Source organism: Populus nigra, chromosome 14, assembly GCF_951802175.1.
Source record: "Populus nigra chromosome 14, ddPopNigr1.1, whole genome shotgun sequence".
In the NCBI taxonomy this organism is placed as follows: domain Eukaryota; kingdom Viridiplantae; phylum Streptophyta; class Magnoliopsida; order Malpighiales; family Salicaceae; genus Populus; species Populus nigra.
In genome coordinates this window covers 1,522,260-1,538,178 of record NC_084865.1, presented here as the reverse complement: position 1 = coordinate 1,538,178, position 15,919 = coordinate 1,522,260, and the positions used below count along the sequence as shown (strand labels likewise).

At 31.5% G+C, this 15,919-nt stretch overlaps 2 protein-coding genes across 2 annotated transcripts; one reads left to right on the top strand and one right to left on the bottom strand.

Annotated features, from left to right (window-relative positions):
• The first annotated feature begins 1,151 nt into the window (after positions 1-1,151).
• LOC133673110 (polyubiquitin) lies at positions 1,152-3,107 on the top strand. The gene is made up of 2 exons (XM_062093763.1): positions 1,152-1,249; positions 1,792-3,107. The coding sequence occupies exon 2, from the start codon at positions 1,792-1,794 to the stop codon at positions 2,935-2,937; it is 1,146 nt and encodes a 381-aa protein (XP_061949747.1). The 5' UTR covers positions 1,152-1,249; the 3' UTR covers positions 2,938-3,107.
• A 1,299-nt stretch (positions 3,108-4,406) lies between these two features.
• Positions 4,407-8,502, bottom strand: LOC133672431 (probable galactinol--sucrose galactosyltransferase 5). The gene is made up of 4 exons (XM_062092844.1): positions 7,002-8,502; positions 5,727-5,904; positions 5,218-5,585; positions 4,407-5,112 (listed from the first exon to the last, which is right to left on the bottom strand). Exons 1-4 carry the CDS (start codon positions 8,229-8,231, stop codon positions 4,546-4,548), a joined length of 2,343 nt encoding a protein of 780 aa, XP_061948828.1. The 5' UTR covers positions 8,232-8,502; the 3' UTR covers positions 4,407-4,545.
• Between the last annotated feature and the right edge of the window lie 7,417 nt (positions 8,503-15,919).

The window sequence follows — 15,919 nt, the reverse complement described above, 5'->3', positions numbered from 1 at the left end:
GACGGGTCAAGCTTGGCAGATGGAAGTAAAAGACGTTGGGAGCCCTTTCCCATAAAAAGAAGAGCCGTTCTTAGCTTTTTCTTTGAAGGGTCAAGCTTGGAGGATGGGATAACAATTATTCTACACCCAAAAAGAAAAACTCCTTGCTTGAAAACCACAAGAATTTTGTTCTAATTCTGTGCAATGCTGCCCTTGAAAAATAATTATATTAATGGTGATATTGTGTTGATATAAAATATAAAAAATATTTTAATAAATTTTTAAATAAAAAATAAATTACACTACAGTATTCAACACAAGCTAAATAATTAAAAAAAAAACCATTAATCGATGATAATTCTGTACAGTGACCAGGAAGACGACTGTCTTGCCCATCATATATCCTTCTCCCTGTCACCTGTGATGCTACAAAGCACTAATCAATAAATGTCTTGTGAGTTGTTAACATGTTCTAAAGGAACTCAGTTGCTCACCAATTACTAGTGCACTTAAAATTATTTTTTAAAATATTTTTTATTTAAAAATATATTAAAATAATATTTTTTTATTTTTTAAAATTATTTTTAATATTAGCGAATAAAAATAATTTAAAAAAATATTAATTTAAAATAAAAAAAATTTAAATTTTTCCAAAAACACTTTTGAAATACAAAAACAAACGGGGTTTAAAATTAACAATAAAATACTAAAAAGTTGAGAGATTATTGGGCAATTTTTTTAATTAATATTGAATATTTGGGTTAATTTACATATATTTTAATTAATTTTATAAATTTTTAAATTAATAATTATATAAATCTTCATGTAAATTTAATTTGCTATATTTGGATGAAAAAAAATATAAAATACATGAATAAAACTTTATGAAATGCTTACACTATAAACCGAGATATTATATTTTATCTACGTGTTATGTGTTTATTGGTCTAATTTACTCATAACAGGTCAGACAACTGTGATGTAAAGGTGATATCAGAAAACTACTTCTACCTAACCATTTTTTTAAGAAAAAAATTATGAAAAGGGAAAAAAAGAAAATATCTACCGGCATTATAGTGTCGGTCCAATAAGAGGAGCGCGTGTGCATAATCAACCCAGAGAAGCGTGACTCATTCCTTCTTTGTCTCCAGGTCATTATCGTCAATTCGCTATATAATTTCTAGTATAAATCAATAACCTGGAGCCCCAATTCTCTCACAATTTCAATCAAAACAATCCCAAAAATTCTCTCAAATCTCAATCTCTCAAGGTATGATCTGATCCTCATTCTCTGTTTTAATACTCTTTGTATAATCATTAATTGATTCATTATTTCGTGATCTGTTTGTTGATTGATGTTTTCGATTTCATGAGTTGTTTTTTTTTGGATCTCTAAATTTAGTGAGATTAAAGGATCTGTCTTCGTTTCTCTAAGCGTATAGATTTTGTTACTTATTTATTCTTCTTTTATTGAAAAAATATGATCTTTTATGATTTATTAGTTATCGGTTTTCCTTCTCTGTTATTTACAATCATTATTTTTTTATTTATTTCTTGTATTGATTAAAAAGTTGTGATCTTTGAGGGTTACTTAATTGATTTGTGAAAGGTTTTGTTAATAGTCCTAAAATAACAAGTATTTTGAAAGATTAAATCTGTGTGTAAGATTTTGAAAATATGCTTGATGGGTATTTTTATTTTGTGATGATTATGAGATTGATCGATAAGTGATGCATTTGTGGGGTGTGATGAAGAAGCTTTTTCCTATTTTTGAAATTGGCTGATTTTGTCCGTGTTTTGTTATGTGATCAGATGCAAATTTTTGTGAAAACTCTCACTGGCAAGACCATCACCCTTGAGGTGGAAAGCTCGGATACTATTGATAATGTGAAAGCCAAGATCCAGGATAAGGAAGGGATCCCCCCAGATCAGCAGAGGTTGATCTTTGCTGGCAAACAGCTTGAGGATGGACGAACCCTTGCTGATTATAACATCCAAAAGGAATCCACTCTCCACTTGGTTCTACGTTTGAGAGGTGGTATGCAGATTTTTGTTAAGACACTCACTGGCAAGACAATCACCTTGGAAGTTGAGAGCTCAGACACAATTGACAATGTCAAGGCCAAGATCCAGGACAAGGAAGGTATCCCTCCGGACCAGCAAAGGTTGATCTTTGCCGGAAAGCAGCTCGAGGATGGCCGCACCCTTGCTGATTATAACATCCAGAAGGAGTCCACCCTCCATTTGGTGCTCCGTCTTCGAGGTGGCATGCAGATTTTCGTGAAGACTTTGACTGGGAAGACCATTACCTTGGAGGTAGAGAGCTCTGACACCATAGATAATGTCAAGGCAAAAATCCAGGACAAAGAGGGCATCCCCCCAGATCAACAGAGGCTTATCTTTGCTGGCAAGCAGCTAGAGGATGGGCGCACTCTGGCTGACTACAACATCCAGAAGGAGTCTACTCTTCACTTGGTGCTGCGCTTGCGTGGAGGTATGCAGATCTTTGTCAAGACACTCACCGGGAAGACCATCACCTTGGAGGTGGAGAGCTCTGACACCATTGATAATGTTAAGGCTAAAATCCAAGATAAGGAGGGCATCCCTCCAGACCAACAGAGACTCATCTTTGCTGGGAAGCAACTTGAGGATGGGCGCACTCTAGCTGATTACAACATTCAGAAGGAGTCCACCCTCCACTTGGTTCTTCGCCTCCGTGGTGGTATGCAGATCTTTGTGAAGACCCTCACTGGGAAGACCATAACCTTGGAAGTTGAGAGCTCGGACACAATTGACAATGTCAAAGCCAAAATCCAGGACAAGGAGGGGATTCCACCAGACCAGCAGAGGTTGATCTTTGCCGGGAAGCAGCTTGAAGATGGAAGGACCTTGGCAGATTACAATATCCAGAAGGAGTCTACTCTGCACCTTGTGCTTCGCCTCCGTGGTGGTTTCTAAACTGTGATGATGCTAGTATTTGTGGTTCTGTTGGTGGTAACTGGCAATTGTTAAATGGAATCTATAATGTACTCGGAACTATTTTAAGCTGTTTGGTTATGGTTTTCTGTCTGGTTCAAGTCAGAAACTCGTCTTTGATTTACTGAAATAAATTTCCTTTTTTGAATACATATTCCTGATGGCCTGTGAAATTCACCTTAAAATACCATGTTAGTAGTAATTAGTACTGGCAGGATCGTCAGGATCTTTTTGATTACTGTTCACCGGTGAACCTTCTCTTGCATTTGCCTTCTACACGGTTCTCCATGAAAACCATCCGGCGATGGAAGACCCAACAGCTTAACAATAGCAGCCCCGCTTGGGGATCGCCACAACACGTACCTATCTTAGAATCAGCAGCATCAGTTTTACCAGGACTGTACACGTTACAGCAATGCCCCATTTTAGAATCAGCTACAACGACAGTAGCATGCATAGTACATGACAGGAAAATAGACAGGTTGAGCCCGATTGCCACGCCAAAATCTATCTCTTTCAGAAACATTCCAAAAGGTAGCTTTAACTGTAAGTTTCCAAACCCACAATATTCATAGGACCTTGCAACCATCTACCTAATCAAATTAAACTCCCCCTGCTAAACCCAGGTTTCCCCTTCCAGCACCATCTGTATCACCTCTTTCCTTGCCACAACTTAAATTTACTTCTCAGGAATCAAACCCCAGCCTAAAAGGTTGATTCCATCAATCTCACCAGGTTTAGCACTTATCTATTGCCTATTATCCTTCTCACCCCAGGCTTTCTTTATCTCCTCATCACAGGTCACTTTTGGGAGCTTAGAGGCTTGAATATTGATGATTGGAAAAAGTTGTTACTTGCCATTTTAGCAGAAGTAAAACATGAGTTTCTTGACAAATTGAAAGCATACACCTTTCAAATAACACAATGAGCAAAGAAGTCATGTATATGATAGACATAACCTGACACATACAAGCATTTGTTAGCAGATTGGTTCTGCAGCTGGTGCCTTAAAATTGTATTTACTAACAACTACCACAGGCGCTTACAACTAATGGGAAATCATGTCGGTGATAAATTAATTAGGTGGATGAACTGGTCATCTGAATCTTCAATCCCGCCGTCTCTTTCACCAAGGCAATCAAGACTTGGAATCTCACAAAGACACATAAAGGTCACAAAGACTATAGAATGTTGTAAAGTAACGTTTCAGAACATGTTTGGAACGCGGTTAGGCAAAAATTTTGTTTAAAATTAGTTTTTTTTATTGTTTTGATATATTAATATTAAAAATAAATTTTAAAAAAATAATAAAAAAAAATATTATTTTAATACATTTTAGAATAAAAAATAATTACTACCACAATATATCAAAGAACACTATTATATTGATGGATTATCAACAAAATTAAATATATTATTTTTTTAATATTTATGGGCGTATACACAGGAGAGAAAATAACAGTAACATTGTTTATTGTAATAATTAGCTATTGATAACAAAAGTTGATAATTCTCTACATTTTCCTAGTTAATTTAGAGGGTATTGATAATAATATGTCCCTCCAAATTAAAAAAAAAACACTTTTAAGTCTAAAATAAATATTCAACAATAGATAGGCCAGATAGAGAAGACCATGGCACTTGAGTGGTAACCATGTGTTCTTCATACTCAAAGGCAACCTCTCTTCCATCAATTTTGCAAGCTCTTGGTTTCTCTGAAGCGAAGACCCTCATTTCTCCGCTTCCCTTGACGCCAATTTGGACTGTGCTCTTGGCATCATCAGTATAAGCCAGTGACTGGATAGCACCGCCAGTGTTGAGCATGTTCACCAAACCTATAGGAGCAAAATGGACTGATTTTCCAGCTAGGATGGTAACTGGGGACACTGTAATAAGCTCGAAATTGAACGGTTCCAGTGCTATTTCAATGTTCTCGTCCGGCTTGGAGAGAACCAACTTCTTGGACTGGGACAGGTACAGTGCAAACATCTGTACTCCTTCGATGGAAACTGGGTTCTTGCCACTGCTCCATTCAATGTCTCGAGGGTTGGTCTTAGCAGTCACCAGGTGAGAAAATTGGGATGCACATTGGTTGCGTCTTGTCTCGCGGCACCATCCTCCTCCTTGGCAGTTAAATGCTCCGACAACTCCAGTAAACTGTGGTGATTAAAGCACAGGAAAAGCATTAGACGTTTAGCTCAGCCTAGAACTAGCAAGTGCTAATGTGCTGGTAGTTCTTTGACATGGCCTGAAACTGCTTACCTTGTTGAGGTTCCAAATCTTGAGCATGGTATTGCCATCATGCAGAGGATCCTCAAAGAGGCAATCCCTGGTTGGAAGTGCATGGTACTCACACCGGAGAATTGAACCGTCGGGCAACACCAGCCTCTTGAGCAACGGAAAGTTGTGCTTCCCTACAGCATCACTGACATAAATTGGACCTCCAGAAATCGCCCTAGAAGCGGCGTGGAATTCAGCACAGGGATGAGTAGACTGGAACATATCCCAATCTGGATGGATGAAGTTGCCCATCCATAGGCTGTTATAAGCACAGTGCACCATATGGCATCCTTGAAGCCAAAATGTGCCATTAGGATCACCAGATGGATCTGTACACCAGAAATCATCACCTGTTGAAACAACACAGGAATGTTACTATATAATATGAACGTTAATTGGGTCCAAATCAAATATCGTAATATGATCCATGGGCTTAATTACTGTAATTTATCTAACATTTCCATAATCATAGGAAGTTTTAAGTAACATACCAACACGACCAAGAGAGATGGCCTCTGTTCCAAGGAACATGAAATCGTTGCAGTGTTGCATGCTAGCTATGACACCATTTCCTTTGAAATGCTTCCTCACCGATGCTGTCAATGCCTTGAAATATGCCTTTGCCAGGTCTACTCTGCCACCATAGTTTTCACACACCATTTCCATCAACTGCAGCGCGCATGCATAGCAGAATATTAATTAAAAATCATTATGGCCGCGTGGGGTAGAAAATATATTAAAATAATATTCTTTTCATTTTTAATATTAATACATCCAAATAATATAAAAATAAAAATAAAAATAAAAATTAATTTTCAACTGATAGTATCTTAACCACGTTGACAAACACTACTTTAACACATCATTATCTTATCAAAAACATGTTAAATAAATCATGAATGGACATGATATTTCTGGAAAGTTCTAGGGCTGCACAGTCACTTTCTTGTCTTGTTGAGAAAAACACCTGGGTATTTTTGAAAAAAATAAAAACACTAACATGGTACAATAATACCCTATTTGTTTTTCACAACTGTACCGTGTTTTTTTAATTAATTTTTATTAGAATATTTTTTTAATTATTTTCATATACTAATATAAAAATATATTTTTAAAAAAATAAAAAAATATATTATTTTAATAGATAAAAAAAAAACATTTTTAATTACTGCCAATACAGTAACAAACACCAACAGAATTATTGCACTAAGGTGCCGACAAAAGAAGTCAAAGCAGCCGAAGCCAATAGGTTTTTTTATATATATATTTATCTTAATTAATTTTATAAATCTTAAAATTAATGACATGTAAATCTCAAACAACTAAAGATTTCCCATAGTACTTGATTTTCAATAGTAATTTTCCGGAGAAAATAATTAGAAAAAAGACAACACACAGATGAGATTTGGTCCCACGATTAGAAAGAGATAAGTCTTCTAACACAACTAGCTAGCGCTTTCGATGTGACACAAAACGAACTTTATTACGACGTTACCCAAAAATCAGGAGTTAAATTATCAAGTATTTTGGCTCGAATCCAAAATCTCTGTTCTTGGAGATTTCTATTTTTTGACTGGATTTTATAGATTAAAAAAAAATTACAGAATAGTTATTTTTATAAAATTTTATTTTTCTAGAAAAAACAATATAATGTTATTTTAATAAAAGTAAATGAATAAATAACCTGCAAGGTAACCAAGTTGTCCTCCCATTTAATCTAAAAAAAAGGATGTATGGATGCGGTGGCTGGGTTATTAGAAACTTACATGAATAACGTCCACCTTGACACCGTCAATCCCAACCTTCTCCAAGTGTGAATGAAGTCCTTCGTACATCTGATCTACAATCTCCGGCGGCACCAGCCCGACGCCGGTGCTCAGAATCTTATCGACAGCCAGATCCTTCATCGTCATCTCCAATCCCGGCGACAACTTTGGCTGAACAACTTGTGCTGGAGGCAAACCAGGGACATTAGGCCTTAGCCCACCCCAGTAGCCACAGAAGGCATGCCACACATAAACATAGTCCACACTGTTAAATTCTTCCTTCAAATCCTTGATAAAAGCCCCCATGCCTTTCTCGGTGGCACCATTTGCCAAACTCTTAGGACTGGCATAGTCCCTGAATTTGTAATTCTCTTCGAACTTCAATAGTCGGCAAGGCATCTGTTCACCTGCAACAGTAGCATTCATGCCTTCTTTTGTGATGGGGTCTTCATCATGACTAATGGATTGCCAGCCATCATCAATCAACACAAGACCAGGTGGGCACCCACCTTCGACAAGACCCTTGACACCTTCCCAGATACCTTGAGGGTGCACGGTAAGATAGAATGCATCCCATGTGCACCAACCAAACTTATCCACTATACCGGGAGGAGTTTTCTCCTCCAGAAGCTTGAAAGTACCCAGATGCATCCTCACCACCTTCATGGCCTCCTTCACCAGATTGTATGGATCATCACCTGCATGCATGTAAACAACACTCCGGAATCCGGCTCCACAAACTTTTGTGGACCCACTTTCCACACAAACATCAACGTTGTCGTCGTCGCCCGGCTGGAGAGAAGCTCGGAAAGGCCCTTCAAGAAGAGGAAGAAGGAGAACGTAGGGTCGGCCTGAATCATCAGACTTGTCAAGCATGACCATTTGAGTCTCATGTTCAAGATCTCTTCCATTGGAGCCAACCCAGTGGGTTGTCCACCAAACCTTGAACCTGAATATGCTCGCGAACTTTATGTTCCTCAGTTTCCCAATAGGGACAACGTGCCTGTCTTTGGATTCTTTCGAGTCAAACCCCACAAAGGATCCGGCACCAGAGGATATTGATTTTTCAGTACAAAGGGAGGGAGAGAGGGTAATGTTATCTGGGACATCAGAGAGAAAGATGCGGCCATTGGCAGCAAAGTTTGATCCCTCGAGAGATATCAAAGACTTGCTATTGCCATCAACCAGCCCTGAAGCACCAGAACTAGATTTGCTTAGGCTCGATCCCATTGTTGAACAAGAGCGTACAGCCTTCAAAGAAAGAGAGCTGGCAATACAGAGAGTAGAAAGTAGAGTAGTGTTTAACTATGGTGATCAGAAGCAAAGAGCTGATGAAGTGTGGTTATATGTAGAAGACTGTGAGACTGAAAAGCTAAATGGAAACTATTGTAAAAGGAGATGGTTCTGTATGATCTTTAAAGGAAGTTGTAGATTTGTGGGTGGTTTTGATGGATACCTTGAACTTGTTTGCTGTTATGATGAACACAAATGGTGATTGCCTTATTTATAGGATTAGCTCTGAGACACAAATTCTGATTTGTGGAAGATGAAGCGGTGGTTTCCTATTAATTAATTAATTAATTAATTAATTGGACCAATAATAGTACTCATAATAATAATATACTTTATTTAAGGTTATCCAATAGTTATCTTTGAAAAATAGACGGTGTATAATTTTTCTTCTGTCCAGCTCACACTTCCATTTTGCAGAATAAATATATTATTTTTAAGCATGTTTATTAAACCCGATTTAATAAATTAATTTAAAAAATATAAAACTAATTCGGATTGAATATTTAATTGAATTGTATAAGATATTAATCTCAATTAAGTCTTTAAGATCCCAATTGACTTAACTAACTCCATCCGGATTAATACTAAAAATAAGATAATATATTTTTGTGAGTCGAACTGATTACTTACAGGTGATCTAGTGAGTCATAAACCGGTGTCGGCCACCGTTGACTGCTTTAATTTTCCCTAAAAGCTGCAGCTTCCATTGAAAGACCTCCTTCTTCCCTGGGACAACACATCCTTCTAGGCTACTTTGGCACCTTCGATCCCACTCCAAAGCGACTTCTAGTTGCAGCGGATCCTGTGGTCGGGCTCCGGCGGCTGAAGTGAGTGTCCCCGAACCGATACACGAATTTAATTTAACAACTTAACCAATAAAAATAGAATAATAACTGTATTTGTTTTTTAAAGTATTTTTTATTTAAAAATATATTAAAATAATATTTTTTTATTTTTAAAAAATATTGTTGACATCAATATATTAAAATAATCTAAAATAATTAAAAAAAATTAATTTTTTTCAAAAATATTTTTATAAGAGAAAAAACAAACCGGCTAAAACCTTACACAAATAAACTAATTATATGAAACAAAACAAAAAACTGCCTTTCTGGACATTATTGTTAACAAATTCCCTCGAGTTTTTTTTCAAAAAATTACACGTGGATTATCCATCAAACCATGCACGATAGTTTCATGCTTTGTTTTCTAATAATACTTTTTAATTAAAAATATATTAAAATAATTTTTTTATATTTTATTATTTTTTATATTAGTATATTAAAACTATTAAAAATCATTTAGAAAATATTAATTTAATATTTTTTAGATAAAAAATAATTTAAAAAACAAAACTTATCACAATACTGAACAAGTATGAATAGTGAGTAATGTTCTTAAAGTTAAGATTTTTATAAAAACAATTCTTAAATTAATGTTTGTTATTTTCTTGATTTAAACAAGACATTGACTGTTAAAATAATAAAAGGAACAAAACAAAATAGAAGATAGAGAAGGAGTTGTGTCTGGTACAGAAGATAAAGTGAATACCTCTTTATTTTATTTTATTTTATTAATGAATGATAAGACATAAAAAAAAAATTGCAAAAATATTTTAATTTGCAATGTTTAAAATAATAAATAAAAATTATTTTTTTTATTTTAGTTTATAATGAATATTAATTTTTTTAACAAAGACAAAATGATAATTTTTTTCATTGATCGTCAAAATCATCTTAAAAAATGTGTGATCATCATAAACATATAATTTATTTCCAAGAAGATAATATAATTAATTATAATAATTAAATTATCAAATATATTTAATAATTAAATAGATAATCAATATAAATATTATAATATTCTTCAGCACCATGAACCTTCTAGCGAGTTCTTGCGTGGTTGCTTTCAAGTGGGACACCTATGGTCTTTCTTCTTCTTTTTTCTCCTACAAGCTATTATCCAGAGCCTTAATTTGAACATTAATTGGTATATTCGTAGCCAAGATAAATAATTGCTTCAATTGTAAGACTTTACACCACAAGAAAAAAAAAAGTTTAAATTGATCAACTTAGGCAAGCAAGAAAAAAAAAACATGGTTAGTTAAGATTAATGAAGAAAGATAAAAAAAAAATATCAATAAAATATATCATATCAAGCCACTTCATGCTCTTTCAACAAAAATTACATGATTTTTTTTAATATACCAATTTTAATAATTATATTGCATGTTGCATTAATCTTTAATTCAAAAAAAAAAGTTTAATCTTGTTCTATTTGTTTTTGCGTTTAAAAAACGCTTTTAAAAAAATTTTAAATTTTTTTCTTTGCTTTAAATTAATATTGTTTTGGTGTTTTCAGATCATTTTTATGTGCTGGTGTTAAAAATAATTTTTTAAAAAATAAAAAATATATATTATTTTAATATATTTTCAAGTAAAAAACACTTTAAAATACGACCACATGTATACTTTCAAACTAACTCAAGTATGTTCCATTAATCTTTAATTCAAAAACAAAAAAAAAAGGTTAATTAGGTTGGGTTCTGAATATACCAATGTGTCTAGGAAACGCAAATCCTTTAAAGGATTTGGTGACGGTGTCTTTCATCATCAGGAACTCAAATTCGTCCCTGAATTAAGGAAACACCTTGCCCTTTTTTTTTTTCTTTTTTAAGAATCAAGTCAAACTTGTTAAAATAAAGGGAAAGTGAAAGAAAAGAAAAGAAAAGAAAAGAAAAGTAATAAAAGTAGTGTGCCTCTACTTCTGGTAACGTTTGTGGATAAATTGGACGAACAACTTGCATTCGGTGCCTCGGTTTGATCAATGATATAATTAAGTAAATACCCAGTAAAGTTTTAGGTAGTATTTTGTTATTCTATTTTTTTTATTTTTTATTTTAAAATTATATAAATTTATTTAAAAATCATCACAGTTTTTTAATCCTTGTTATATGAAGATGAAAAATAACACGCTTGTTTTAGACAACGAGTGTGATTCACTAGGTTAATGTTGGTAATTTTTTTTAATTGGGATTTTTTTATAATACCGGTGATATCGTATTTGAAGTTTTGGTGTGTTTATAATTTTTTTTTCTCATTTAATAGTTTTTTAAATGATATCTCTATTTTTAATGTAACAATCTATAAAATTTATGTTTAATATATAAATTGTATTACTTTATCAATTATTTTATTATTCCTTTAATATTTTTAATTAAGTACACTAATTAAAAAAAAAGTCTAGGAAAAGGATAATATTGTTATTAAAACCGTGTGGACCTTTAACAAAATTACGGGTCTCTCTTCAACTCCAGCCTCTCACAGCATGCCCACAAGCACTTTTTTGGCTAAGAAAATAAGAATTGTTCTTGAAAGTTGTTTCCCAAAATGGATCTTGGAGCTTGGGCCCTCGTCGCCTAGAGGTGGCGTGCCGACCATTGCCAGGCGTAGAACTCTCAGGCCACCATCCACCGACCCTCGAAGACCACATGCCTTTTTCAATCAAACAAAAAACATTAGATAAGGTGATGCGTGGACAAATATGGATCTGCCACGCTAATACTTCTTACACTAGGCATTGAACGGTTTTAACTACCAAACACTTGTTCAACTACCATTCTTTGTTTGTTCCCGAGGAAGTAACAGGATTTTTTTTAAAAGAAATTTAATTAATTTTTTTATATTTTTAAATTATCTTGATATGCTATATAAAAAATAAATTTTAAAAAATATATTATTTTGATATATTTTCAAATAAAAAATAATTTAAAAAGCAACTTTTATTACTATCACAAACACCCTCGAAATCATGCAAAAATCCGTTTTACTTGGAAATGCGTGTGTTGAGATTATGATAAATATTATTTTTTAAGATGTTTTTCATTTAAAAATACATTAAAATAATATTATTTTATTTATTTATTTTTAACATCGACATATCAAAATAATCTAAAAACATTATATTAGTATATATTTGAAATTATGGTGCAAAGTGATTTACAAAATAACTTTTCAGTTAAAAATGTATTGAAATGAATTTTTTTCTGATTTTTTATATAAATACATTAAAATATTAAAAAAATTAAAAAATATTAATTTAATATTTTTTATATCAAACATACTTTTAAAAATCACTCAGGATCAAATACACTTTTAATGCTGCTTTTATTTAAAAATACATCAAAATAATATTTTTTATTTTTAAATTATTTTACCATCAACACATTAAAAAAAAAATTTTAAAAAAAAAACAAAATTCTTTTTTTTAAAAAAACAAATTTGACATGAGCATTTTCCAAGCACACAATTGAGGGGTTGTCTATGCGGGAAACCGTGTTTCAAACAGTAAAAAATCATTTATTTTTATGTTTCTTGAGAAGCCAATTGTAGTTTAAAAGACAGTTGTCTATAAGACAAACACACACACACTAACGAGCTAATTATTCACTAGCTTATATTATTGAGATCTAATTTAAATATTGATTCAAAAAAGAATATATTTCTCCCATGAATTATTGAATTAATTATTTTATTAAAATAATGTTTTTCTTGTTCTTTAAAAAAGTCTTCGAATTTGATTTCATTGGGCTTGACCGATTATCTAAATCATTAAAAACTTAATTAAATGAATTAAATTTTATTTTGTCAATATATTTTTAAATTCAATTTAAAACATGCCTCCAATAAAGTCGTTTTATCATGAATTTTTGGGATCAATTCAGGGTAGGTGTAATGATTTTGATTTTTCTTTTTGATTAAAAAATCAAGAGAAAAATCAAATAAATAGATTTTTAGATTTTACAGCTTCAAAGAAATAGTCAAATAAATAGCCAAAATAACTATTCTATAACAGAAAAGTTCTTCCGATATATTAATTAAAAAAGCTAAAAGTATTAAAATAAATTATTTAAAGATCACTCCTTTAATCTTCATAGTTTTTTTCAATATTTTTCTTAAATATATTAAAAGTGTTAATATTAAATAAATAAAAATAAAAATTTTATTTATACTATTTAAAAAAACTATAGTAATAATTTAACTCATTTAAATTATTGGAGTTTCTCTAGGAGGAAATGACTTGGGGTCTGGACTCTTTTAACTCTTTCCCTGTTTCTAGCTGACTGGGATTTGGAAATTAGAGCTTGATAGTGTGGTTGAGGATGCTTTTCAAATAATTTTTTGTGTCAAAATGCATATCAATGATATTTTTTTATTTTTTTTTAAATTACTTTTAATATCAGCACATCAAAACGTTTCAAAACATACAAATTATATTAAATTTTAACAAAAAAAAATTTAAATTTTTTAAAAATACAAATTAAACCGTGTTTCCAAACATGATATTAATTATCTAAAACAATTGGAGTCGCACTACTTGCCGACACGACAAAGAGGGGAGCTCATTGGGCAAGAGGCCCATTAGGGAACTTATGATTGCTTTACTGATGCTACGCAGCTTATCCATGGCAAGTGCTTGTTTATAAATTATTTTAGTTTTTTTATATGTTTGTTTATCATTAAAACAAAAATTAGTTAATATAATTTTTTTTAGTTTATAGGAATATTTTTTTTTTTAGATGGAATATATTTTTTAGAAGTTGTAAAAAATTAAAAAAAAATCATATTATTTATTGATTATATCAAATTTAATCCTCAAAATTTTAATTGTTATATATATTTTTTTGAATTTTCTTATTATTTTTTTTTTAATTTTCCATTTATAACTTGATTTTTTTATCAAATTTAATCCTTTTTTTAATTGTTATTTTTTTTCTTATTCTTTTCTTAATTATTTTTTTATCTATAATATTTGGTCATCATTCTTTTAATTTCTATTTATTTTATTTGAAATAATTTATGAAATTTGATTTTTTTTCAATTTTATTTTCTTTTAACTTTTTTATTTGATAGATTTTGTCCTTATTCTTTTGATTGTTATTTTTTTTATTTGGAATAATTTATGAAATTGATTTTATTTTTCAATTTCATCATCTTTCAATTTTTCATTTATCAAACTTGGCCCCTATTCTTTTAATAAAATTAAAATATTAAAATATTATAAGTTATTTTTTATCTTATTTTTCAAGGTATAGTCAAACACTGAAAAATGTTTTTCAATTTATTTTTTATGATACTGTTAAATATCAAAAAATAATTTACTTTTTAAAAATTTATTTTTCAATGAATGTTACTTTTTAGCAAACAAACATAGCTTTACTTAAAATTGGATTTCCTAGTTTATATACATGAACTCAGTGTCTATTTTATTAATATATTCGAACTTGCTCTTGTATCCTTTCACAATTCCATAGTTTTACTTGTTGTACTTGTCTTTTCTGTTTTCCCTCCATCCTTAGAGTTTGTTTGTTTATGTGGTGCATTGTGCGATATACTATATAAACAAATAAGCTTAATTAAATTTAAACTACTATCTCTCTTTATTTTTTACTATGTACTTCAAATTGAACTCGTTCTAAAAAAGACCTTTTAAATTTTAAGAAATCTATTTTTTTAAGTTTTAATTAGTTTTCATGTATGCACTATGCTACATATCAGATCAACTTTTTTTAAAACTAACAAAAAATTTCTAAGTTATAGATGATTATTCATCAATTTTATTACAGCAGATCAACATTAAAATATTTTTATCCAATTCCTTTTCTAGTCTAGGTTTAAAATTAAATCATGTAAGAGTTGCTTTAACATGACTTAGTTAACTTGGCTATATTTCAAATATCATAATTAATTTTGAATTCAATCCCACCTTCACCCACCCACTCATTTATAGCTCATTCGTATGATATTCTTTTATGCCCCATTTCAACCTAAATTCAATAACCATATATTATATTTTCCTTTCACACTCTAGCTTTGGGATTTTTGGGTACTAAAAGGGAGAGAGCCAAGGTCTTAGAAAATATATTACATGCATGCATGTTAAAAGGATGAGGCAAAACATCCTTTAAGACATCCTGTTGTAGAAGTAGGATGGATAAAACTCACTTGGAGTAAAACAATATTGGATTTCCAAGTCTAACACATGCCAAAGAAATTTTGCAAAGCCAACATATCTGCACCATGATTTCCTTCTTTATAATTGTAGGCAACTCTTAACATTAATGATTATAGAAATTAAACTCGATTCAGGATTAACTCGGAAATATATCTAGATTGTTAGATTAACTTATGGGTTACCAAATCAATCTAAGTTAATCATTTTTATTTACACATCAATTTTTTTATTCTTTTTTTAACAAAATAATCAACGCGAGCTAATTTAGTCAAGTCAACAGAGTTACTTAAAACTTAGTCGGGTCAATCATATTTGAATATGTTGATGTTTTATTTAGTTCAATTAGAAACCCAACCTAGGTCAGGATCTCAGTCCCAAGTTTTTTGAGTCAATCCACCATACTAAACCGGGTTTAATTAATAAGTATGAGATCTATCTTCAGTCCATTAATAACTAGCATCAAATGTTGGATTAGACAATTCTATAGACTCCATCAAAAAGTTGTCTCTCTCACTTTGAACCATTATCTTAGCAAACCATAATGCAAGTACTAAAACCAATGAATATGATGATGTCTTAAAATATCCAAGTTGATTAAGGGCAAAACTTAT